The sequence below is a fragment of the Streptopelia decaocto genome, assembly GCF_964273445.1.
Source record: "Streptopelia decaocto genome assembly, chromosome: 1".
Taxonomy (NCBI): domain Eukaryota; kingdom Metazoa; phylum Chordata; class Aves; order Columbiformes; family Columbidae; genus Streptopelia; species Streptopelia decaocto.
In genome coordinates this window covers 178,828,958-178,856,061 of record NC_138663.1, presented here as the reverse complement: position 1 = coordinate 178,856,061, position 27,104 = coordinate 178,828,958, and the positions used below count along the sequence as shown (strand labels likewise).

Here is a 27,104-nt window from a genome sequence, read left to right as displayed (position 1 = left end):
TCCTCATACGGGAGATGCTCCACTCCCTTAATCATCTTCGTTGCCCGGCGCTGGACTCTCTCCAGCAGTTCCCTGTGCTTCTGGAACTGAGGGGCCCAGAACTGGGCACAATATTCCAGGTGCAGTCACACCAGGGCAGAGTAGAGGGGAAGGAGAACCTCTCTCGACCTGCTAACCACCCCCCTTCTAATACACCCTAGGATGCCATTGGCCTTCCTGGCCACAAGGGCACAGTGCTGGCTTCCAAACCCCTCTGCCGCGGCCGCTCCTCCGGCTCTGTGGCAGGGGAGGCAGCCGGCTCGCCTCGGTGGCCACGGCCGCCCCGCCTCACCCGGAGCGGCGCGGGAGGAGCTTGCGGGGCCGGTTCCTCCTCCGCATCCCGTCAGGCCTTGCGCGGCTGCGGCCTTGGGGTTTGTTGCGCGGGCGCCTTGGCGTCTCCAGAAGTTTCTCGGCGGGCGGCGGGCGGCATGGCGGCGGCGGCGGGAGCGGCTCCTCCGCGGTCAGCACCCTCCTCCCCTTCCCCCGGCCTCCCCGCGCCCCTCCCTCCCTCCCTCCCGCCCACCTCGCCTCCTGACGCCGTTGTGTTTCCTCGGCAGGTTCTCGGACGGCGACGTTGACCGGGACCCGGAGGCGGCGGCGCAGGTGAGGGCCGGGGGCGTTGGGCCGTGCCGCTCGGTGGGTGAAATTTTCCGGTGGCGGTGGAGGGAGCCGGGGCTCGCAGCGTGTCCTGCCGCGGGTGGGGGCGAGGGCAGCGGCCGGAGCGTCGTGCGATCGCCCCTCCTGCGAGCGGGGACTGGAGAGTTTCCCCTGGAAACCTCTGTCGTGCGGGATCTGGCTGCGGGGACGCCAGCGCTGTGCTGTCAAAAAGCGCTTGTGCTGCCTGTGGCGTGAAGAACGAAAAAAAACCCCGCGACAAAACAAACCCAAACAACTTTATCTTCCACGTAGGTAGTTGTAGGTTCGTGTAGCGAAATCGGTTACAGTTTGTGGTTCAGAAAGCCCCGAACTTACTGGAGAAACGCATTCAATCTTTACTAGTTTTTAGTCTGCCCTGTGTTCTCCTCTTTCTATATTTTATTTGGAGCGGAACTGATTTTCATTTCATCTCGACATAAGAAATAATTTTTTCTACTGTGAAAACAGTCATCCCCATGGACATTGTAGATTCCTCAGCACAGACGCAACTGGACAGGGTGTTAGATAATCTCATCTGGGCCTTTCCAACAAAAGGTTGGACCAGGTGATCTTTTGAGGTCCTTTCCAACCTGGTCTGTTCATTGATTCAAAGATCTTACCTGTTAACGTGTATTAATGTGCTTTCAAAGCTTATTTTTACTTAAAACAGAGGGCTAATGAGAAGACAGACTGGAAGATAGATACCCTGTTGCCCTGAAAATAAGACATACCCCAAAAATAAGCCCTAGCATGATTTTTCAGGTTGCTCAAAATATAAGCCCTGCTCCAAAAATAAGCCCTAGATACAGTTAATAAAATAGTCGATTTAAATAGTGTCTAGGCAGCTACAAATGAAAAAAAACTATGCATCTTTTGGAGCAAAAATTAATACCAACCGTGTCTTATTTTCAGAGGAACAGGGTAAGTATTTCTGTAAAGGGTTAGTTCTGCTTGAATAGAGTAGGTGTCAGAAGCACAAGATGATACCAAATAATCTTTCCCTATAGAAAATGGTGAAGCTAAATCTTACAGTTCTTTGAGGTTTAGGTGGTAGCTTGTAAAAGTTTTTCAGAAGATAAATGACATCTGAAAAGCATTTTGGAATAAACAAATGTGTTTGGCATAGGAAAACTAATTTAAGAGCTGAAAAAAGTAAGTTTGCCATTGTGGGGGGAAAAAAGTCACAAACTACGCCAAAAGATCTTTGGAAATATTAAAGAATAGTATCAGCATATGCTTTTTTCCTTCCCCCATATTAACATAGTTGCTTTGTTTTTCTAGTTGATATTTCAGTTCTTTGTACATTCAGTAATTAAATATGTAACACATCTAGTAATTATTTAATATTTGATACAGTAATACTGATGTCACCTGTGTAGCCTTTTTAAAAAGTACTGAATTGAGCAGGCAGATGGTACTTGCTAATCTCTCAACTGGTAAGTCCCAGAGTTCAGTGAAGCATTTTGCTGACTTAGAAGCTGGGATCTCCAGGTAGTCTACCGTGTTTGAATGATCTTAGGTGTGGTCTTTTAGCTCATGTACTTACTATTTCTAACTTGGGACACAATACTGTATAAGTGGTGCTGTGTAATGCTCCTGCACCTGACTAGACTTGTGCCCAGTTGGCATGGTATTTCTGCACTGTGGCCTCAGGACTTCAGATTTCTCTGACTCCTGGAGAGCATGCTTCAACTTTATGCACCTGGATCTGGTACAACTGAAAGGTCATAATCTGTCTTTAATTACTGTGTGAATGATGAAGCTGTGAACTCCTTAATGACTTCCTTGTCATTTTAAGTTGAAAAAGTTCCTTACTATGTGGAGACAAAAGCTCCTTGAATTCATGCTGACTCTTATCACATTAGCATGGAGGGAGCTGAGAGTTCCCAATGAAATAGATTTGCAACTTGGTTGCATGATGAGGGCCTTAAGAGTCAAAATATGTAGAAAACACAGTTGAGTGTGAGGACAAGGTGTAAGCGTGTTCTGAGTAACTGTTGCTGGTGTCCATAATCTGGAGTTCCTGGTGCTAGTGGAGTATTACCTGGCTGTCTTCTCAAATAGCTGTTATAGGAGTAACTTATTTCGTGTGTGTGTGTCTGAATGAGATGTGGTGACTTACTGATAAAAACCCAACAAAGAGATGAGTTTCACACTATTGAAAATGCTTGGGTTTGGGTTTTTTTTTACTTTCCTGGAGTGAGGGCTGGTTCTCTAGGAGAATCTGTTCATACGTTGCCTGCTGGTTCTCATCGGTGTTCCTGTCATCTGCACAGATCACAGGAAAGTATGTTTGGAGTGAGAGGTGATGTGTCACAGAAGTGACCCTGTGAAATGCCTGTAATGTTCAGTGTTGGACCCCACTTGGCTTTGGGGGTCAAAAGGTGTACTTCACCTATCAGCATTAATATCAACCAGTCTTAATATGTGGGTTACCTCATGTCACTCCCATGTGGATACCTATAGTATTTCTATAATGATGGCTGCCTTTGAATGACTCTAAGTCTTAGGAGGGCATTGATGCAATTAGATCAAGTTGCAGTTGTTTACTGCCTGCCACTTTCTTCTGAGACCCCTAAGGTTTTAGACTTACATGCTGGAGATTTGTGTATCTTACACTGGTAAGAACTACTGCTGAAAGAAGCTGCTGTGACCACTTAACTCCTAGTTGGCATAAACATTTTATGTGACAACTGTGACAAGACTCTGATCACACTAAAACTGAGGCAAGTCCTTCTGCTCTTCCTTTTTCTTTGGCTTGGTGGGACAGTTTTGGCAGCTGTGTTTAAAGCCTGTATCTTAGCTACATTCATGCTTGTTAGATTCTGAGTAGATGTCTGAGTAGAAGTCAACTTAGCCAACAGTTACTGTACTGTAGTGACATACTGTAGTGGCTTTGGAAGACTTTACTGTTTTCTAGCAAAGATAAGAACTTCTTTCACTAATAAGGAAATAACAGGAGATGCTCTTTCCAGGTGTGTATATCAAGTCTTTGTGATTGTCTTTGGTTGTGCAAGTCATAAACTTTTCTCATAGAGCAAAATACAATTATTTCAATCTGTATACCTGGTGATTCTCCTAACAAGGGATTACTTTATTCCCATTGTGCAACAGTATCTCCTGTGAGCTCTGTGCTCCGTAAGTATTTTGTTCTCCTGCTTTTGTGCTCAGCATAATTTGGAACAATCTCTTACACTCATTATCATGTAATGTGGTTTTCATCATGTATTACAATGCTTTGAGCAGGTTATCCTCACAGAAATGTTTCGACATACTGCATATTGACTTCCAAATTCCTCATAACGCAGTGCTTCCTCAGACCCAGCAGACCCGTGTACAAATATGCCAAGAATTGCAGGAAGGTCTTTGGAATATAGAGGTTCATCTGTGTGTTAGACTTCATTTTTAAGGCATTCGAAAGTCCTGTTTCCTTTTCAGTAAGAAACAGCCTCCTGGAATTTGATATAATTGGCAGGTTCCTTATACTTCAATCTCTGAAGTTTAGGCTTTGCAGGTGAGAAATGAGCAACAGGTAGACAGTTGTGCCAGTTGGGGTATTTTCTTCTGAAATGTTTCTTAGTTGGCAGAGTTTGGTACTGTATTTTTATGGGAATTTCTGAGGTGCCGTTTCATCTTTTTTTTTTTTTTTTATATATGTCTTTACAGGAACTGACAACAGCTTTGGAAAAGAATCCAGATGATGCCGAATATTATTGTCAACGAGCTTATGCTCATATTCTTCTACAGAAATATGCTGGTAACATCTTTAGACAACACTGAGAATCCTCTTACAAGCGTATTATAATACGTTCTTTACAGAAGATGTCTTCAATCTGAAGCCAAATATAGTAATAAGAGCAAGTGTTACCTGTAACTCAATATGCTACTTTTACAGTTAGAACATACTTTTACAGTTTTCTTTGATTGTTTTGTTTCTGCAAAACTTCCAAGGAATTCCATACTCTGCAGTCCCAGCTTTCAGTTTGATTTTAGCCTAGTATTATCTTGGCAGGTTTTTTTTTTTGAAGTAGACTTCTTAAGCAGATTTTAAGCTCTGTGTTGTAAGCATCTTCCATCCTTATGTTTTTGGTAGAGACTGAATCCTCTCATGGTATGATAGCAATGTGATAACTGCATAATGCCTGGGAAAAAGATTAACTGAATAACTTAAGATTTGGTCTATTTTTAATTTCCAGTAGAAAACAAGCAAACAGATTCACACTTCAGATCTAAGCAGAGGATTTGACTAAATGAAATTAATGCTACATCTTACATAGAGCTCTGCAGCTGAATGAAGGGTTCATCCATAGCAGTTGTGGCTAGATGTAATTCAAAGTGTGATTTTTGTGGAAGAAAGATAACATAGTACACCTTACAAAATGCTCAGTACTGCTTTTTATAACATATTATGTTCCTCTCCTTTTAAACTGACCTCCAACAGATGCAGTTGCAGATGCAAAGAAGTCCCTAGAACTCAACCCAAATAATGCTGTAGCACTCCTTAGAAAAGGGTATGTATCACATACTGCACTGTATGAATAGTGTGATAATCTGTAGGGCAATACTAGTATTTGGATTATGGCTGTATACAAGCTTTTTGAAATACCGTGAATGAACTAATTCAGTGCCATACTGCTTGTAACCCATCCATAATAAAGCTGTGGTTATAAGAAGCAATTTAGTTTGGGGCGATTATCTTAACATTGTAGCCGTTTAAAAAACACACCTCCTGGCTGATTTCAGTTCTTAGGTGTGTTATTATAACCAATATAGTGTGTGAACTAAGGATGTTGGGATCTTCAGAATGTGGATTAGACTGAAAAGTAATTACTGCTTCCTTGTGTTTTTCTTTGTTCCTGTCAGGTTAGGTGAATATCATATGAAAAACTATACATCTGCTTTAGAGTCTTTCAGAGAGGGACAGCGGTTGGACAGTAAGTATTACAACTTCTTGTGTGCACAGTATTCCTTTGCTAATGAGAATAAACTTTTTAATGTGTTAGTGTAAAACTGATTAAAATGTGTATCAAAGTTCTCAGCAAGTAGTAAATGATTTTTTTTTTTTTTTAATGTATAAAATGTCAAGTGTTTTCTTGATTCATGGAGGTCATGGCACTGGTGTGGCATTAAGTGTCGTAGAAAAGTTTCTGAATGGAACAGGCTCATATACATAGCTGGAATTTCTTCTTACACCATTTGATAGACTAGTCTTTAGAAAGGTCATGAAATTTGATTGGTATTCAAACTGACAAAATGGATTTTTACCTTGCATGACATTTCACTTAATTACAGGAGCGTATTTATTATATTTTTTTTTTTCTTAAAGTGTTGGCTACCTGGCTGGACTCAGGTACTTCATAATTTGGGGAGAATTACAGCTTTTTTAAAACCTGACTTTATTCTAGAAGCGGGAAATGAGTAGTTTAATGCAGAAAGCTTTGATAGAAGGCATGGGGAAGCATACAGCAAAGCAATTGCAAGATGGTTGTGACTCCTGTCTCTTCCCTTCTGTCCTCTATTTTAAATAAAACCTCTTCCTCATTCAGCAGAAGGAAGTGGTAAGAAAAGCACCAGAGCAAAATGCACTCATCTGTTGAACATTGCCATGGTCTCAGATCTTTCTAGTATGTTGTCTTATCTGTAACAGTGGGACCTTAAGGTTTACCAAAAATTTAATTACGATGTCTCTCACAAGTAAACGATCTGATCCTCTGATCTAAAACTGAAGTTTCATAGGAGTGTAAGCTAATTCGTGCTTGCTGCCAAGCAGTCCCACTTCCTCCTATTCTTGCACTTGCTTAGCCTCTTCTTTCAGTGCATCCAGTTGGCAAAAAGCTACTATTTCTGAAATATTTTCCCCCAGATTAATGTCTTGCTATGGCCCGATGAAGGTACTGAAGGCAGCAGAAGTGAAGCGGCAGAACAGCTTTGGGGCAGCAGTAATGGTGGTGGAAGGGGAATGTGGTGGAACTGCAGCAATGATTAGTTGTCAGCTGAGGCTGCTCTGGAATAGGAGTTAAAATGTAAGAAATTTCCTAAAGTTCTTTCAGTTTTGGTAGTTTGGGTAACTAGGTAGTCTGCACTGTTTTTTACACTAGAAAGACAAGTGTGTCTTTGCACTCTAGCCGAGTTCTCTTTTATTATCTTCCTGTGAAAGGAAGCGTTTCCTTACAGTGACTTGTATTGTTTTGTTTACTTGATAGGTAGCTTTTCGTACATCTCCAAAGTCATCACTCCTGAATTTAATTGAATGATTAGTCTATATTTTTCATATTCTTGCCCCATCCCAAGCAACCACTGTCAATTTGAGGCTTTTCATGTGCATGGATTTTTATCACCTTTCTAGTTTGTCAGTTGAAGTTGTTCACAATACAGATTATACACAAAATCTCCTCAGGCCAGAGCATCACTCTTTCTTTCTTCTTCATTCTGTTTAACCTCACATTCTACTTATGTTGTATGGCACAACAGCTCAGAGAGCTGCAGATTTCTTTTTAGATAGGTCAGTCAATACCAGGACCCTCTGAGCTAATTCAGAATCCCTGAAATAATAGCACAGTCTTGAATCACTTGACTTCTACCTGTTTGAATTTAATTTACCATTGTTTTGCTGCTTACCCAGTTGAAGTGTTTCTGAAGCTTCCCAGTCCTTCCTGATTGCTCTCTCATCTGACAATAGTTTCCGCTGTGCTTCCTGTGTCTCATCACAAAATTCTGTGACCTGCTGTGAGATGAGAAGTCTCCTGAAGGCTTTTTTAAAAATACAGATTTTTATTTGATTGTCTTCCATATATTACCTAATATGCTGGCAAGTTTATGTCAGTAATAGAATCTGCCTTTGCAGTACTGTAGAATGTGTGATGGATCCCAGGTGAACACAACTGTGAGCATAAGCGTTTTGGCAAAACAATTAACTTCCAGTTAAACGGAGCTAGTGCAAAATGAACAAAGCACAGAGGGAAAATTTGCCACATACCGCTAAGCAGGTGATAAAGAGAGAAGACTTCAGCTGTTGCTGCTTCCTCCGAGAGAATCGCTGTGACGGGGAATTCTTTGCCAGCAAGGCTGGGTTCTTTACCACGCAAGGGGGCAGAAGCACACCGGTAAATGTTTCTGTTCCTTGCTGATGTAAGGGCTGTTCCAAATCTTAATCTGGAACGCTGACAACTATGAGCTTCCCGCTTGTGCTCATTACTGGTAGGACTGACAGGCCCAGGGTACCACAGCAAGCTTCCCATTACCCACCTACAGGGATAGCTAAACAGAACTTGATGTGATTAATTGTTGAATGTGCAATGTTTCTTTATTTTATAAAATAACATTAGGAAGCAAGATTTCTTTCACTCAGGCATTGAGACTAGATGCATGTGGGTTTTTGGAGTTAGTTAATTTGCCTTAGATTGAAGCAGCAGCATGATTTGTCACTCTTCAGTGTGTTATGTGGATATAGCACAATTATACTCAAATTTTCTTTTTTTTTTTTGTTTGCCGTGGTTACCTAATGAATTTAGTAAAGATGGGTTGTGTCAGCTTTTTGAAGGAACATCTTAGTGGGTACTCTTCTTGTATTCTTAGTAGATTTTCAGTAAGGGAGGGCCCAGTTAGGCTTTCTGAATTAGAAAGTTATTCGTAAAAGTTTCTGGTAAGTTCTTTGGGAGGATAATGCAATTATAGAGCACCAAAAAAAAAATAAGTTGCTTTTACCTCAAAGTATAACATGTGCTGAGATGCGGGGAAGAGGCAGTGGTAGGTGAGGGGGATGTTCTAGGAAAACAGGGCAGATAACACTGGACCTTTATTTGAAAGTTTGTGTTGCGTAACAGTCTCGTCATAGGCCACTCTTAAAAAGAGAATTCCTCATCTGCTCCGGAAAGTCAGAGGCTGGATCAGTGGAGACTTGACTTAGTTTCTCTTTTGTTAGATTCCTGAACCTACTGCGTATAATTTCCCTTTTGATTAATACACTTAGTTTTAGGCTGCAAAACTTGCAAGTCTTTTTAGGGTACAGGTGCTAAGTTTTAAAATTATAGATTAATTTAGGTTGCAGGGAAGCTCTGGAGCTCATCTGATTCCATGCCCTGGCCAGAGGCAGTGTTAACTTGGAACCTGCATGTGTTTGCTCGGGTTCTTCTCCTGTTGATATCCAAGTATCTCCGAGGCTGAAGTTTCCACAGCCTCTTTGGGCAGTCTGCTCCAGTGTTTGACCACTCTTTTAGTAAAGAATTTTCCTTATCTAATCAGAACTTAATTTTCTGCATCTCAGGTCCTTTACCTTGCTTCCTTTCCCTGTGTACTTCTGAGGACAGTGTGCAGTCAGTCATCTGAGTACCTTATTTGTACGTTAGGTAGTTGAAGCCAGCCCTTGGAACACCCAACAGAACCCTTTGACAGTTAACTTCTATTCTCTCCATCTGAAAATAGTGTCTTCTTCCCAGGATTTGCTAGGAATATAGAAAAGACTGCAGTCAGTGACCAATTGTATTGTAATGTCGAGACAGCCATATTTTTTGAGGTTTTATCTTTTTCTAACAGCAACTGAGAGGTTACATAAATGTTTTATAGCTTAAAATTTAGATGACTTTTAAGATTACTGGTGAGGATGGCAGAAGATAAGAGGAAGTGGCTTGAGGAGTGGGGTAGCAATTTTAAGACCTATGGCTCACCTTAACATTTATGTACATTTTATATTTGAAGGGGTTGGGGTGAATACTTGGCGTAACTGCAGTGGAGTCGCACTCGTTGTTTTATGCATGTCTGCTGGGAGCTCTTCTTTCGAGCCTCTTCAAGCCCTCTGGATAGCTGGCTGCCTAAACTCCCTCAGTGTGAATTCTGTTGTAAAAAGATAAAAAGTTCAGCTATTCCTAGTAGTTTGCCAGTAGCATTGCCACTTCTCTATTACCTGACTGTGAAAGATTTTTCTGGGAATTTTCTTGAAATAAGATGGTTACTCTGACGTTACACCACTACTTTTTGAGCTATTTTCCAGTGAATAAATTTGTATCTGGGGAACTTGCTTCCTAGAATATCAGTGTCTTACTAAACATTTTTGTGATTTTGATTCATAGAGTGGAATTGGCACCTGTGTATTCCTAACATCCTTGAAACTTCAGATGTGTTTGTAAAATTCGTATAAAACCAGCAGGAGAAAATACTTGGTGTTTGTGAAAACTTGTGCGATTTTGGGTTGTCCTCAGAAAAGACCATCTCTTTTTATATTTCTCTAGAGAAGAAGCGTTTGACTGAAAACATAATTTTAAGATTAATGGAAAAATGTATAAATCTGTACTTCCTGCTTTCCAAACAGTTATGTAGGGGTTAAGCAGACTGGAAAGCAATAGTGTATTTGGGTCAGTGAGACAAAATCTAGTGTCCTACAAATTAATTTGAAGTTAATTAAATGTAACAGATTTAAATAGTAGAGTTGTATAAGAATACTTAAAGCTTAACCAGAATAACTGAGGTTCCGATAACATATTAGGAAAAAATACTATTTTTTTAGTAAATTGATATGAGTTTGTGGTTAATTTGTTCCAATTGGCAGTTGTGAAGAATTATTCTTCTTGCAATACATGTAGTACTTGAAGAGTTTAAACGTTACTGTGTTTGATCTCTTCTAGATGTAGATGATACCTTTACTATTTGGATTAAAAGATGTGAAGAAACACTAAACGGTAAGAAAAAACACATTTACTTGATAAGGGGTTTGATATGCCCTGCGTTTTGAAGCTGTGTCACGTTTTTCAAAGATTTACAGCTTATCTCTTACTTAAAATAATTTTTTGTTTAAAAAAGTCGCTTTTTCATATCTTCTTTCTCTCAGAATATACATCCTTACACTTTTATACCTCAGATTTAGAGGAACATAAATATTGGATTTTTAATGTAATAATTAGCTATGACAGTGGAGTCCTTATTTAAAGTTCAGACAATCATAATTAATTTTAACTTGCTTTCAGATACAACTGCTAGCTAATTTTAACTGTGGAAGAGTGTGTCAGCTTACTTTATAAAAAAAAAAAGCATAAAAATCAGGCTTTGAGTCTTGCAGAACATGTAGTTGGAAAGAAAGGTGGAAATTCAGGGATTTTACTTCTGATTCCATGCGGAGGGTGCCTTAGTCAGGTGCTAATTGCTGCTCTGGTGTCGTGGTAGTCAATGAGTGTGAGTATAGTTTCCTACCTTCCTACAAACTGACACCCCTGGCAATGAACTCATCCACTGTGCATAAAGTGCCTGTGGATTTTTATGAGATACAACAAAATAACTGATTTAGTTTTTTCTTTCACCTTTTGTGACTTGCCCCCTCTTTGTGGTGCACACGAAAGAATGGGGCAGTAGAAGTACAAGTTCATGTCAACCTGTTGACCAAAAAGCAGAGGACAATCCTTCTGTGTTGGATAGGAATGAACAAATTTCTGCTTTGTGACATGTTTTTGCCAGGTTTATTTTTATTTGGATAAATCAGATAAGTAATTGACCTGCATGGTCTTCTTTGCAAAGAGTTATCTTGGGTGACAACTTCTGTTGCCCTCTCAAGGAAAAAGGTTATAATACACATTTTCCTCTAATGTTGTAATTCCTTTCTGCAGCGTTTTGTTTGGTTCAACTCAGTTGTCCTGTTTCATCTTGAGTATTCATCCCCGTCTTTTCTGTTTTGAACCATTATCTTAATTGTCTAATATTCAGAAGAGAGGGGAAAACAAACAAACAGAACCAACCAACAAAAAAACACAATGCAAAAAGAAAACCAACCCAACAACAACAAAAACCAAAACCAAACAGAGAACACAAAACAAACCCACAACAAACAAACCCTCAAAACCTCTTAATTTCTTAATTACAACTTAATATTCTTGTTTTATTACTCTGTGTCTTTTTAGCAGTATGCATTATAAATAAGCAAAGAGAAAGCTTGTTTCCTTTCAAATGTGTTAAGTCTGAAATATTTTAGGAAAAAAAATATAGTTACAAAAAATATTTCAAAAGAGGAAATACTGAGCTGCTGTTTAGATCCAAGTGTTGTATTATTCAGGTCATATAAGTGAGTATCTCTGCCTGGTTTCCGTCTCATTCCCCAGCTGTGTTTGCCTAGTATGAGACAGTTTTGATAAGAACTTAGTGCTGTTCCTATGGAAGGATGATAAACCTAGTACAGACTTGCAGGAAGGGATTTTTAAAAGTTTTGTCATGATGTTACTTCGATTAAAAAAGGTCTGTATAGGTCTCTGATAAGCAAGGAAACTTTGTAATTAATGGAAACTTTGTTCCTTCTGTTAATCAGAACATGCTTTATATTACAGTTGTTTCTTTGCACAAGTTGCTGATTGATGTTCGGTTAAAAAGTAGATTGTCATAAAAGCAAAATATTAGAGGTAGAACTGGCATGTTTTTAACTGTTTTACTGTTGAGACTGGAATAAATGCAGAATGTCTGGAGTAACTGAAGAAAGCTAAAATAAATATATATCGTGTAAGTTCAATATGTCTTTTTCTGAAAGTGCAACTTTTCTTTCTTTCTGCAGCATCACAGACAGAAATGGTAAGATATTTTCCTGAATATGTTTACAATTGATTTCTTGGTTAAGCTAGAGCGTACTTCTGGATTTCAGTGGCTTCTTAGAATTTTCAGGCTTTAAAAGTAATCTTTTCTGTTGCATGCAATTCTGAAGGATTTAACTTTTCTTCTAAACATGATATTTTATTTGAGACCAAGGCTGGGAAATCTGATCCTTGAAAACTTTTAGTAATGGCATATACGTGTGGGAATTACTTTACACTCGTTAAAGTAAATTTTAACTTTCTTGCTTGCAGTCTGTGTCCTAATTCTACAAATTAACCAGCTCATCTTGACAATACTGACTGGCTTGTGACTGCTAGAAAGTAACTTTGTTTTCCAATAGCTTGCAGGGAGTTTGTGCAGAACTTTTCCTGCTGTAACATGTTCAGTTTTCAGTTTCCTTTTTTACTGGAAATCTTTAGAAGAAATGTTGAAATTGACACCCCTCCCCTTTTTTTTCGAGACAGAAATGAGAATTTGCATTTGGTGTTCTGTTCCATCTTTATCTTTCATAGTTACTTCACTTTTTTACATTTTAAGAATAGGATAGAGGAGGAGAGTGTTCAGAAAACATGGTGGGTGTATGTAAAGACAAATCTTAAAAGGTTTTTATGTTTAAAAGTTATACCATAAATTCTCAGAACTATTTTGGGTTTCCTTCATGACTTCTAGATTAGCAGCATAACCACTGTATGTCTTTCACATGTATTTCTTATCCAGGAAGAAAATGCGTTAAAGCAGAACTTACCGCTGTTTATAGAATGTCTGACCAATATATTCTGAGTTACAGACTGACATATTTAATGTAACTTGAAGCTTTTTAATTCTTAATCTGTCATAAGTGGCTAGAAGAACAGTTAAGAGCTTCACCTGTTAGCTAATGCTCATACATAAATCAAGAAACAGGGAGCCATCAGTCTGAAAATGATTTGTGTCTTTGGAAAGTAGTTCATGGTATATTTTCACTTACGCTGATGTAACTTTCTTTCCAATGGAATACGCTTCAACTAGAATTCACAACAGCAACCTCTGCCACCAAAGATCAAGTAAGTTGACTTCAGCTTTACTGTGAGAATTAAAATAATTGGCATATAACTGTTCTTTGACTTGGGGATTGGAGAAGCGAGATAATTATTTTTCCATAACTGTAGAACATGACAGTGAAATGTTTCTCAAACCATGTCATCACGTCTGTTCAGACTGAATTTGAGTCGGGCCATGATGCCTCACTGGGAGAGTGGGGAATGAAGGAAGCATTCTGGCTTCTGTTTTTAATTCTCATGCTCTGAGCTTAATTCAAAGATTGGCCCATCACACCTAGTATAGGTAATGTTTTTGAGGTGCTCTTAAGAACTAAAAACTGCCATTTAATTTACAGAAGGCAAACAATATTATGAATTGGTTAAGGAAGTGACTGAATTTTTATGTGCTTCTTGATTAAAAATGATTCGTTCTTTAACTACTTGTCAGTTCTGCAACTGGTGTCTTAGAGGAGGGGGGAGAAATATAATTTTGTATGTCTTCTCTCCCCCATTAAACTATACAATGTACTGTTCCAGCTTTTGATATTCTTCTGTACCTCTCTTTGCAGTCAGTTTTCACTCTTGGTTGGTTGGTTGATTTTTTTTCAGATATGACTGGTACCAAACAGAATCTCAAGTAATTGTGACTATAATGATCAAGAATGCGCAGAAGGACGATGTCAGCGTGCAGTTCTCGGAGAAAGAGGTGATTTGTGTTGGTTATTGATACGCATCCCTAGATTCCCCAAGATGTAGTAATTAAACCAGTGAACGTTATCAGCCACAATAAAAAAACGAAGAATGAATGTTGGTGGGTGGGTTTTTCTTGGTTTGGCATTACCAAAATTGTCAGTCGCAGCAGAATACAGATTTCAAGGAAATGCACTAATCTCTATTGTAATACCATATGTGGTACAAATGAGAATATTGAAGTTAAGTTCTCATTTGCAACTATGTTGCTACTTCGTGAAGTACTGGAGGTACTTGGTTGTTACTATCAGCTTTAGATTGTTAAAGTTGGGTGAGCACTTGCCACATAGTTTGCATGTTTTTGTGTTCCGTTATTAATATGTTGATACTTCATTTACCATATAGTTCTTTCCCCAAATAATGCAGATCAAGCTGACAAGATAATAGTAGGCTTTTTGAGTATTTGGTGGCTAAGATTTGAAATCTCCTGTTCATTTTCTAGTGTACTTTAGAAGCCCGTTGTTCAGTAATGCAGTAATGTAATGGTGTTGTCTGAAATTCTGACAGCTGATTCGTTAAGTGCCCTAGTGAAGGGTCGTTAATTTAATCACTTAATCTTGGTGCCAGATGACAATCCTTTACTTGGAAATGGAAAACTGCTCTCAAAGATGACCAGAGACATGTTTTCAATTGTTGACAGATGAATGCATCAGTGAGACTTCCATCAGGTGAAGACTACAACTTAAAGCTTGTTCTTCTTCATTCTATAGTGCCAGAGCAAAGTACATTTAAAGTGCTTTCAACAAAGGTAAGCTTTTTAAAGTGTAAATTATTTCTTTGACTGTTCCTGATGTTGAAAACCTTTCTGCTCTATTGTCTTGTCTCTCTGCAACAGTCATAATATCTTGCTTTTCATAAAGAATTGCTTTTTCTTGCTTCAAGGTGCCTTTCAGCTGGTGGGAGGCTTTCTAAACTTGTGCAAATATCAGAAATAGTAAGGTGATGGTGCTTACTGTAGTGCAAATGACAGTTATGTTGAGGATGCTTTTATTTGTAGCTGTAGAAAGAAGACTGTGGTCTTCACTCTTACAATTCGGGTATTAGGAAAATATGAACACCTTTCTACTAAACTTTTAGGAGCCAGTATTGCCTTATAAAGCATTGTTTTCTTTGTATGCCTGAGAAATAAGTCAGACTTTGAGGATTTCGGTGTTGAAATAATTTCTTTACCCTTTTGTGGCCTTTTCTTGCTGGTAAAGCTTAGCCATATGGTTGACTGTTCTTGGCTTTGCAAGAGGGTGTATTCCACATTGTTTCTGGAAATAGTACTTGCCTGAAGACACTTGAAAACAGCATGGCATGAGAGAGAAGGCTTTTGTCCAAGCATTTGATTTTTTCTGTATTACAGGTATAGAAAAATAAGAAACTGACTGTGGTCTGGCATAGGATATGTTGTTGATATAATGCATAGACAGACATGTGCTTTGTCCATAGAGCCAAGGCTAAGTCTCTGAAGCAGGAATGTATTATCATTTCTTTCCTTGTATTTCAGCAGTGGTTCTGCAGAGCTTTTGGAAATTCCTATGTGTTGTCATGTACCATTTTACATATTCCCTTCTCAGAAAGGTACCTATAACAGTTCTTGCATCATTTCAGGGAAGGGGGACTTCAAGATGTCATGAGAGGATTTCCACAGAGACTTGGTTTCATTTTTCTGCTCCTTGCACTAAGGAGCTTGGGCAGGTTATGTGGTTGAGTTGTGTGAGCTCTTACACTGTGAGAGATAAGCAGAGCGCTCAAAGTGTGTAGAAAATCTGGTAGTCCATTAGCATTTATGAGTGGAATGGGCACAGACCTTGTTAAGAGGAGTAACTGTGAAGTCGTGTTTGCTTCATGTTCCTATCTAGCTTGCTTTATACTTATTATTTGTCTTGGCATTTACCATTATTTTCATGAAGCATCTGGATGCCACTGAGCACTGTTGAAATGAACTTGACTTTGTCTTTCTACGCTACCATCTCTAGCGTGGGTTGATGTCTGGAATAATCTCTGGTAGTCTCGAGCCTTGTTTAGACTGAGGTTCATGAAGTGGTGTGAGACCTTCAGTTATATCTAGGCAGTGTACTATTTGTAAGTATTTTGTATTTGTTTCCAAATATTACTACTTATATAATTATGAGAGAATATTTTTGAGACAAAAGGGGGTACAAGAACACAGAAGGTTTTCTAGCAGCAGAAGTCAGTGATGCCTGAGATACTTCTGATTCTGACCAGCAGATGGAGTCTGGCTGAAGAATTGAAAAGCAGGTGTACATTATGCATGGGAAGACTTCCTTAAAGGCTTAGAATATTTTACTTTGGAAAACATGCAGTTATTACTTTGAATAAACTATCTTAGAACTTCTCAAACTCTTTACAAATTATTTTGTACCATTTACATTAAGTCCTTTTGTAAGGACTTGGAAAGAAAGACATACTCTCATTATCTTCCCAATTATATGATTTTATTATTTTTTTTACACACTCAAAAATTTTGTTTCCATGCAATAGGAACAGATCTGTTCCTGTGGATTGATAATTTCAGATAAGAATAACTGCATGTATTCACACGGCTGTATTTTGCATTGTCGCTTTGAATGTGTGAGCCACATTATCATTAGTATCGTGTAGTCTTTGCTGGGCAAGGAAGAGTCTGGTCTTTCTAATTATATGAGGAAGCAGTGGAATGTATGGGCAGGTTATGTGATGAGTAGTTTGGGTTTCCCATGAACTTCATAAAACTAATTAATAGAGGATGAAGCAAGTGGCAGACAGTAGAACTGTCCTGCGTGATTTGGTAACTAAGAGAGGCTGGAGTGGGATTTCTCAATGCTGCTTGAAATTCAGTGTCACTTGACAAATGCAAAAGAATAAATTCAGGAGGAGAAAATAGCCTTAATAGTATTTGCAGAATTACAGATTCTAAAATAACTGCAAAGAGCAGACAGAACTTGAAGACTTTGGGATTGGTTCTTTCAGGGAATGTTAACAGCTGTGGAAAATGCAGTTGATACCTTAAGAATGGTTTCTTTCCTAGCAACAAAATAGAAATTATACCTTTCAGTAAATCCATGCTGTGTGTAGCTCTGAGATACAAAGTGTCTGTTTGGAAAAGAACAGAACTAGCAAATGCTGCAGAGGTAACACTGGTCGATGTTTGGAGTTGTTTGAATGGTTTCTGTGTGAGTAGAAGTAAATTAGTGTTGATAACCTGCAGACTTCTGACTTCAAGCTGTGTGCTAGAGGAGGGTAAAACACTTGATGCTGACTCAAGAACACTATAATGTGTGGGTTAAGTCCAGTTTTGAGATTAAAATCTTCGTCTCTTCCTTTTTGCATACTAGTATTGTATATTCTCTAGTTGTCAACAGTTTTACAAATGAAACAGACTGCCTTTGATAGTGCCTGTATGTATTACTGCCATTCTTGGAGCCACTTTTTTACTAATTCGAAAGTTTATTTGCTATTTAATAGATATCACTACTTGCAGAATCAGCTTTGAGTTGATTATTGTTCCTGTTCACATTTAGTTATGTGTTACTTAGAATTACCCAGTGTGGTTCAGCATGTAATTCTGGTGATCTAAGGCCTCAGCTTCATGTGACAAAATGCTGAATACAACTTGTAATGAGGCCTTCTCTTGAGGGAATTGCTGTATATGCATCGCATTTTTTTCTTGTACATGAACAGCATAGTTGATAGATCATAACTAGTGTAACTAGATCAATTGACGTTATTGGTTATACTCCTCATCTGCCAAAGGTGACTGACCATGGGAATGTGACCAAGCAAAAAGTAACAGCAGCTCCAAAAAGCACTGTATGCATTTGAGATTTGTCCCTTACAAATGGAAGCTCATCTGATGTTCGTATGTAGCCTGACTTTGTAGACAATAGCTAAGATTTTGTGCATTTTGATGGTCATCCTCAACTGTGTCCAAGTGTCAGCTGAAGTGGGGGAAACCCTGTGCCACACTGAAAACTGCACGTTGCATTCAGCATTTAACAGGAGGAAGGTGCCCTTTAGTGGTGCTACTTGTTTTTTTTACTTCTTTCCAGAAGAGGGAGCCCAAATGTAAAGCCTGAACCATGTTTGTTCTTCAGCAGTTGCCAGTGTGCCATTATCCTATAGCTGAGTGTCCATAATATCGTGCTCCCTTATAAAAGGAAAAAGGCATAAAAACGTAACTAAATATGTTTAAGATAAAACTAGCTGATCTGATGCTGTCCAGAAAATATGGCAGGAAAGTAGAAATTCACAAATAATCTGGATGTTTCTAACGTGCTGAAACAGTTCTTTGTGCACAGTCAGCCTTGCTTTCTTTTTCCTCTTTAGTATTTTTGGGATTCCAGGGGAATATTCTGCCGTGTTCTGTTGGAAACTACTGTAACATGAGCAGTTTCTCTAGCTCTTCTATTGTGTTCCAGGTGATGCTCAGGGTTTTCCTCTCCTTAGACCTACAAGACGAGAGTGAGGATGAGTATGTGCTTTTAGCATGTGTGCTCATGAACTTGAAGGGCTTTTTTTTTTCTTCTGTTCTGCTCTTGCATCTGCAAATAGTCTGGGGACAGTTGCTGTGAGTTTTCAGTTTTCAGTGGTTTTGGCTTTTTGCAAGCAATGACTTGCAGCAATTTAGACCCATTTGAAAAAAGCAATAGAGAGTGGTTCCTTTACCCCAGAACTGTCCTTTAATTAGAGATCAAAGTTGTGCTGCAAACAGGGGACGAGTTAGAAATCCTCAGCCTCCTCTACAGTTGACATCTGTTACTTAATAAGATGTCTGAGGTGGAAGCACACTCTCAGCAGCTTCATGCCGAGGATATGGTAGTGTGCATCAATGGAATGTTTCTTCTCCTCAAATCACCATTTTGCCTTGCAAACTATGAAATACTCTGTGCAGCTTACTGGAAAAGCACACTAATGCCTGTTGCTCAATGTAAAGTAAAAGGCTAAGAGTGAAGTGAAACTATTTCATACACTCTTGGACTGCTGTCAGGGTCTGTGTTCAGAGGCAAATGTACACAAACAGATAAACAGAGGAAAAGATTTATTTTAACTGAGGCTGGTTCTTACCAGTGCAGTCTGATCCTGAAAACTTACTTTTTCATTTTAAGTATTTTAATTAAATTTCTTGCACACACTTGAATGCAGACTTCGCTGCTCTTGTGCACTTGTTTTCTCTGTGAGGCTTTCATGCAGATTCATATCTCCCATATATATGTTTTCTGTAAATTATAAATTGGTATTTAAGATATGACTTAAATACTTTTTTAAAAAATTCCTTGCATCTCTTAGGCAGGGCTAGTTGGAGCAATTTCCTGGCTAGATCATAAAGAAACCTTCCCAATTATTGGCATATTTACTTGGCTCAGAATAGGTTTGATTTATTTTATTTTATTTTATTTATTTTATTTTATTTTATTTATTTATTTTTAATTTTTATTTCTTTATGAATACAAATAGGTGTGGGGCAGATTTAAACTTGTTAATACTTTGAGAACCATATTTTGAAAGCGTATAAGTCAGTACCCATGGTTTATATAAATGCATAAAGAAAAACTATGCATAAAGGGTTTTTCTCTGTCTTGAGAGAAGATGGATATAAGAATTATTGGAATGGAATCATAGAATCATATTGGTTGGAAAGAGACCCTTAAGATCGTAGAATCCAACCATAATCCAGCACTAAACTGTGTCCCTAAGAGCCTCATCTAAATGCCTTTTAAACACCCCCAGGGATGGTGACTCCATCACCTCCCTGGGCAGCCTGTTCCAATGTCTGACAACCCTTTCCATGAATTAATTTTTCCTGATACCCAATCTAAACCTTCCCTGGTGCAACTTGAGGCCATTTCCTCTTGTCGTATAGCTTGTTACCTGAGAGAAGAGACCCAACCCCCTCCATGCTACAACCTCCTTTCAGGTAGTTGTAGACAGTGGTCAGGTCTCCCCTCAGCCTCCTTTTCTCCAGGCTGAACAGCCCCAGTTCCCTCAGCCACTCCCCATAAAACTTCTGCTGCAAAAGTGATGGTTTACATTGAGGATGCAGTGACAAACAGCTTTAGGATACCATAATGATCTGTATTACTAGCTCCTCTAAAATTCATAATTTTCATGAGTAATTGCTATGTAATATCAGTGAGGTGGAAAATTTGCATTTTTGCACTTAGTTTTTAATAGTACATAGGTGGCAAAGAAGCTGAAAGGTGCATGCTAAATTTCTTCTGTTGCAATATATTCACTAGAGAAAAAAGTTCTTAATTATCATTTATTTGTGATAACACTGTAGAGTTATTTTAATTTCTCAGTATATTTTATTTAAAGTTGTGGACCAAAGATCTTGGAATTCAGAATATAAGCAATGTGTAAAAGATCTTTGAATAAGTAGGATACCAAAACTGTATGTGCATGTGATCTTAGAGGTAAGTTTGAATAGCTCATACATTTTAGAATGTAGTGCTGTTTTGACCTACGTTTAAATTTAGGTAACAAAATATGTGAGATGATTATGAAATAACTTTCAACACTTAAAATTTACAGCTCAGGCAAGGCAGTCAGTAGTTCAGTAAATAACTTAAGTATTTGATTGGAAACCCTGACTTCTCGGTTTTTGTGTGCATGATATAGCAAAACATCAGAAATGAAAAGGGTGGTTTTGAATGCATCTTAAAATTAGTGTTGGAACTACTGCTTACACTTTGCCAGTTCTCATTTCTTCCATCCATCTGATCAGAGCTTGAAACAAATTTACCAGTGGTAAGTGAATTTTTCCCTTAGCATGGGCTGTAAAATATGAAACACAGTAGAAGTCAGGAAGAAAGCTTCTGCAACCTGTCAGTGTACACCAGAATCTTCTTTTAGGGAGGAAGGTAAAAATTCTTTCCCTTTTAATGTTTCTCTGTTCAACTGTTAGTGTCTATCCCAGTGAAATCCAGTTCATCAAGAGGTTTAGGCTTTTTGACAGTAAGCTTCTACCTAGAAAATTAGCGAGGACTAATTAGTGTTGTGTTTATCTGTAGCTAAGGGGACAAATTCTGTCTTAAAACTAGATTAAATGCTCTCTTATGGTTAGTCATTTTAAAGTGAGGAATTTTGTGTTTTTCTACTACCAATGAAATAGTTTAAAATAGCTTTTGAGAGTAACTCTCTGCCATCTTTTCTGATAGCTAGTGCTTGGATTAAGCTGCAAACAGCTGCAAAAATCTCTGATAGGTTTTAAAAATTGATTGCTTTTATGAGTAGAAACTTCTCTGCATCCTTTCACTGTGGATGGAGTTTCTTCTCAACAATGAATCCCCCATTCAATCCCCTTCTCAGAGTGTCTGGTTTCTCTCCAGACAGTATTCCAAACCAGTAGTGCACAAATTACTCTTGTCAAAATTCCGTGTTTCTTTTCCTTTTTGCTTTGCTTACTTTGAGCCCTTAAGGAACTTAAAATTACAGCTGAAAGTGGATTATTTCTCTGTGGGAATTTTTCATACATCTGGAGCACTGTGTGCAGTTTGGGGCTTCCCGATGCAAGAAAGACAAGAACAGAGAGGAGCAAGTCCTGGCGGGACCTGCCGAGATGGTCAGCATGGCATGGGCTGCAAGGAGAGGCTGAGGAATTGAGGTTGTCTTTAAGTGGCATGCAAAGCATTTAGTTTGCAGTGAAATTTTCCTGTCTCTTATTCTGAAGTTGGCACAAGGCACACAGGCATATATTTTATGAAATATAAATGTAAAATCAAAGTAGTTGGCGAAGTGTTGATGTATTGCTCTTGCCCAAGTACTGATTTCTTTTTTTTTTTTAAAGGAGAGGAAAAAGCTAATGGTACTTGTTTGTTAGATGTGACATAAATGTCCGTACTGGTATGTTACTTTTCTGTGTGATAGCTATCAGTATCTGCTTTAAAACGTTCATTAAAATGCATTTATTGCCATTTGTGCACATAGTTGGGACTCGCAAAGTTGTTTCTCCTTAGATCAAATAAAGCTCTCAAGTTGAAGAAACACACGCCTTCACAGGCAGAATTTTATAGCTTTATATTTTTGGAAAATGTGGTTGTATAATGGTACGAAGTTAATGATTTCCCTAGTTTTGCTCCTGCTTGCCACTTTGCCTAATGAGTAACTTCAATTGAAGTAGATGGGGTAGACGTTTAATCATGTCATAAATACGTTCTGTCTCAATTCCTCAGCTGTCTGTACTTCTAGCTTGGCAGGGTTGAAATAGTTGAGATTTAAGAAGTCTTCATCTTACACTGGGAATTAGTTTGTTGCATTTCCTTTTCTTTAGGGATGTTTGTCATGTAGTGCTGACTTGGGGCAGTTTCAGAGAGGCAAGTGTAAGAACTAGCAGATTAAAAAAGGAGAGGGGGATTACTGGAGTAGCAACAGTAAAGATCCTTCCTTTTTTTTTCTTCTTTTTTTCTGCGTGGGCAGAGTACTGTGATGAATAATCAAAGGTCTTTATAAGGGTTCTTTGAGGAGAACTCTATTTTGAGCAGAAAAAACTCCATGTTTTGTAGCTCATACCAAGCATTATATTGCATTAGCAGTTAATGTGGATTAAATAGTTTGTATTTGAGATACTGAAAGATATCTGTGAAAGCCTGAAGCATGAGGGTAAGAGGAGATAGCACAGAAAGAAATAAACAGGAGAGAAATCAGAGAGATGGAGAGTTGTGCAGTCTCAGTATGAAGCATTTATACTTTTTTAATAGAACGTTTGGGGGATGCACTAAAAAGCACAATATAGTATCTTAAAAATAAAGCTTCCTCTACTTAAATGTACAACTGAATTGATAATACAGTTTCCTCAGGTTGAGAAAAATTATATAGGAAGCAGAGGAAAGACAAGTTGTTTTAAATTTATACTCATGTTTCACTTATAACTAATTAGTGCCTTTGTAAATGGCTAATTAACTTAAATGTTTGACTCATGAGATCCATATCCATTGGGGGGAAAAAAAAAAACAAACCACAACAAGCTGCTAGTTCTTGCACTCTTATATCTACATATAAGACAAACAAGAAGTTCCACAAATGCTTTCGCTTCCTTAAGCTAATCACAGAGCATTAGATTTGTGAGTGTAGGTGTTCAAAAAATGAACTTTAAGGTCTGTGTTTCCAAAGTGTTTTAGAAGGGTCCAGTGAAGGAAGCTTTACTGTTTACTCTAGTTTTATTAGAGACTAATTCTTGGCACAGTTTGAATGCTTCATCTGCATCTTTCAACAGCAAGCTCTGCATCCTTTCAGAATGCAATATAAAACTATGGAATACAGGCCTTTTTCAGGGATGGTAGGTTGAGCAAATATAGTAATATGATATTTTATTTTTATTTGGTTATTTTTTGTTCTGTGACTTTCACTATTTTAAAAGCCGATACCCTGATGCTTAATTTGTAAAGTTGCTAAAAACATTGGAAATCCAAGAGACATGGGGAGCGAGAGTACATACTGGTGTTGGACTTACAAAGTGACTGAAACTCTCCCCTTGCCTTGAAGAGCGTTCCGTGCCTCATGTCTTAAACGTTTTGTTGTTCTCAGTACAAGTTAGTGGTGGAAGATAAGTATTTCAGCTTGTCTAGGGAAATGGTAGCTTCTCTGGGGGTGTATGTGGGGGGAAACCAATCATAATAGAATATTCTGATTCTTAAAATGCAGCATGGTTACAAATGTGTGAGCTTTGAAACTTAAATGAGCTCATTTCATTTTTATAGGGTATCTCAGTCTGTTGCTTACCAGTGACTGATTTAAAGAATGAATTAAATAAAGTTAAGAAATTTCAGACCAACATGATGCTGTGCAAGGAGCTTTGCTGCTGGGATCTGTAGGGTTGGCTTTTACAGAGGTGCCTTTGTTCTGGGGTCTGCCGGGATCCCCAGGTTACAGTGGCTTTAGGTAGAACTGAGAACTCACTTCTGCTGAGCTGTTCACAAATAAGGAACTGCTGAAGTTTAGCAAACACTGATTTCAGTTAATTAATAGCGTCATATGATCTTTGTGACATTTTCTTAAGTGAATTTGTCATTTGGAGAGACATTAGACAGTCCTTGTTTTGCAGGCATTGTTTTGCAACTTTGTAACCCTGTAACCAAAGGATAAGGTTAATTACAAAAAAACATTTCAGTATGGTTGTCTAAAGGGATTGTGTGTAGTTCTGAATAGGGCACGACATACTTCACTTAATTTTGTTTCTCCTACGATAATTGCAACCATATCCATTTTTAATTGCCAGTTTTGTCAATGAATACTAGACAGTTTTCTCCGTAGCGCTGTGTGTTCATTGAACCAAATGAGTACAGCTTCTGAATTTCTCCAGTGGGGAGATCTGCATAGTCCCGGGTGTTTTTCTGGTTTATTTACTACACATCGAACATGAATATTTTTGGTGGATGAAATATAAACCTAGATAAAGTTGGATTTTGCCATTCCTTCAGAAGTGCAATTTAATTATTATAGCCAACTGGCCAGAAAGGGATGCTTGAAAGATAATAACTTGGTACCTGGCATTGTAGAGACATTGGGACTGAGTGATACTTCTGGGATCCCATAATTTACCAAAAAAAAAAAAAAAAAAAAAAAATCAAGTGAATAGTAAGCAGAAGAAAGTAAGTGATACTAAACAACAAGGTAAAAGTCTGATAGAAGAGCTATGCAACCACATAAGAGTTTAGTTCACGTGTGACTTGAAGTCACGTAACTCCATCCTGTAAGGTAGGTAAATTTTGTTAAAATACAGGCTTTGTATTAGAAACTGCACGTGTAAAACCAAGTTAATTTTCTCGCTGCTACAGGATCCAACTAATTCAAGCCTATTTGGCAGAACTGTTGGCCGTCTGGATTAACTTGTTCCTTGTCTTGTGTTTTGTAGGTTGAGATAAAAATGAAGAAGCCAGAGGCTGTAAGATGGGAGAAGCTGGAGGGGCAGGGAGATTCTCCTAAGTTAAAGCAATTTACACCAGGTTTGTTCTCTGAACTATTAAGGATTTAATGGTTTAGTTGTATTAAATTACTTGCAGTTACTAATAATATTTCTGTGTTTAAAATTGTTAATAAAATCACAGCTTCACATATTTACAATGAAAAGCCTAATCATATTGTTTTTATTACCAAGAATTGACAGAAAAAGTGTGCAGGACATTACTAAAATTTTGGTATTAAATTTAGTCATAACTTCCATTAAGCTGGTGGATTGTTAAAGATACATGCTTGTCATTAATTCCTCTGGGCTTATCTGTTTGGGTCAATGTTTTTCAGTTCTGTGCTCTGTTATGCCTCTATTATTGCTTAAGTAATTGTTATTTACTTAAGTGTTCCTTCTCTCTTGGAGAGTAATACTTTTGCAGTTTTTCAAGACAGATTGACTGTCTGTCTTTGAGGGAATTTGAATCTCCCGATTTATTGATTTCAGATATATTTTGAAATTGAGCTCAAATTTTCCTATGGCTTTAGGCAGCCAGTATCTCCTGCCTCATTTGAACTTTAATTATTTGTGTTGCTGTTATCCATTATTTTAGTGTTGGATAACAAAATTATATAACTGTGTTTACTTAAGAGTAAACTTTTGCAGCTGCTGAATGTAGTCTCTAGCATTTCTTGGTTTTCTTTATTTTTTGTCACTGCAGTGGTTATATCGTTAAGGAAGAAGCCATTTGCATTTTCAGATTCATGTTCCATTATCACCTCTGATTCATTGGATACGTACATGTCTATGTGTTCTCTGCTGCTCTAAAAGTCATGAGAAAATGCGTGGTTAACTAACACTTCTGTTTTCAGATACCCAGCACTTATATCCATCATCCTCTCACTACACAAGGAACTGGGACAAACTGGTAGTTGAAATCAAAGAAGAGGAGAAGAATGAGAAGTTAGAAGGAGATGCAGCTTTAAATAAACTCTTCCAGCAAATTTATTCAGATGGTACAGATGAAGTGAAACGTGCCATGAACAAATCCTTTGTAAGTCTTCACTCTTTTCTTTGAAGAAATGTGTAACTTTTGCATACTGACACAATTTACTAAGCTTTGTGTGAGCTGGGAAGCATGTAGCTACCAAACCCTTGGGCCTGTAATGAATGGCAGTGGTTCTGTTGGAGATACTGGTATAACAAGACTCATTAAAAACTGTGATGTTGTACACTGATTTGACTCTGTAAGTCATTGTGCCTCAGTGAAGTTTGTGCTTTGTCACCTGTCTCTGTTTAAGTGTTATCAAAGGAAGCACAGTTTTTGGCTCATCTGGAGCTTGTAGAGTTGCAGTGAGTAAAAGGATCAAATTCCTTTTAGTTGTTTATATCCAGTTCCTTTTAGTTGTGACCCCCGTATGCAAGACGACCTTTTAAAAGGTTCTTGTTAATGAAGTAACATCTCAGTGTATCCAGTACTGATAAAAAGTATTGTTGGGCTGAAGATTATGGAATGATGGCGTTATCAAATTTTATTCTATAGATACACAGAACTCCTGTGTAACTCACTTCTACATGAAGCTAAGTTCTTCACCTTTCTTCAGAATTTGTTATCTGCTGTGAGAAATGTGGGCTTTTTTCACTAGAATTCTTCTAGCAAACTAAACAAGCTTTCTCTCACATTGCAGATGGAGTCTGGAGGCACAGTTCTGAGCACCAACTGGTCTGATGTTGGTAAAAGGAAGGTAGAAGTAAATCCTCCTGATGACATGGAATGGAAAAAATTCTAATCCTGTTTTTAATCTTTTACCATCTATGTGTTGCCATAGTCATGTACTGACCACTGTGTCTGGACATAGCATTTTTGGATTCAAAGCACTGAATGTTCCCTTGGAAGCAGGAATTGTCTTTGCATTTTGCGTGCTTTAGAAGTTCCTTCATCTGCAGATGTTAAAGATACACTCAAGAATGGAACCCTGTTTTCATCATCTCTGATTTTTGGAAATTGAGTCAATCGCAATCTAAATTTTCTACCGCCTTCGTCAGCTCTGCTCTTTGGGGATGGGGTGATCTCTAATGGGCTGGTCAGTATTATTGCCTTATGCCTGATATTTCTGTTCAATAACTTATTAGATCTTGGCAACTTTGGGTAAAAACACTTTTCAACAATTGTTAAAATTGTTTGCTCCTTAACTCTGCTAAATAAAACTGTAAATATAACTTTTTCTATA

At 38.2% G+C, this 27,104-nt stretch overlaps 1 protein-coding gene across 1 annotated transcript; it reads left to right on the top strand.

Annotated features, from left to right (window-relative positions):
* The first annotated feature begins 387 nt into the window (after positions 1–387).
* Positions 388–27,104, top strand: SUGT1 (SGT1 homolog, MIS12 kinetochore complex assembly cochaperone). Its single transcript, XM_082059977.1, has 13 exons — positions 388–499; positions 597–642; positions 4,342–4,432; positions 5,117–5,186; positions 5,539–5,609; positions 10,293–10,346; positions 12,197–12,213; positions 13,243–13,277; positions 13,863–13,959; positions 14,644–14,751; positions 24,841–24,931; positions 25,746–25,927; positions 26,562–27,104. The coding sequence occupies exons 1-13, from the start codon at positions 468–470 to the stop codon at positions 26,661–26,663; spliced, it is 996 nt and encodes a 331-aa protein (XP_081916103.1). The 5' UTR covers positions 388–467; the 3' UTR covers positions 26,664–27,104.

Bases quoted from the DNA above. Each gene is read 5' to 3' on its own strand.
- SUGT1 (XM_082059977.1), top strand. From the start codon at position 468: ATGGCGGCGGCGGCGGGAGCGGCTCCTCCGCG. The intron at 4,433-5,116 runs GTAACATCTTTA...GACCTCCAACAG, and splicing joins TCTTCTACAGAAATATGCTG to ATGCAGTTGCAGATGCAAAG. The intron at 14,752-24,840 runs GTAAGCTTTTTA...TGTGTTTTGTAG, and splicing joins TTAAAGTGCTTTCAACAAAG to GTTGAGATAAAAATGAAGAA.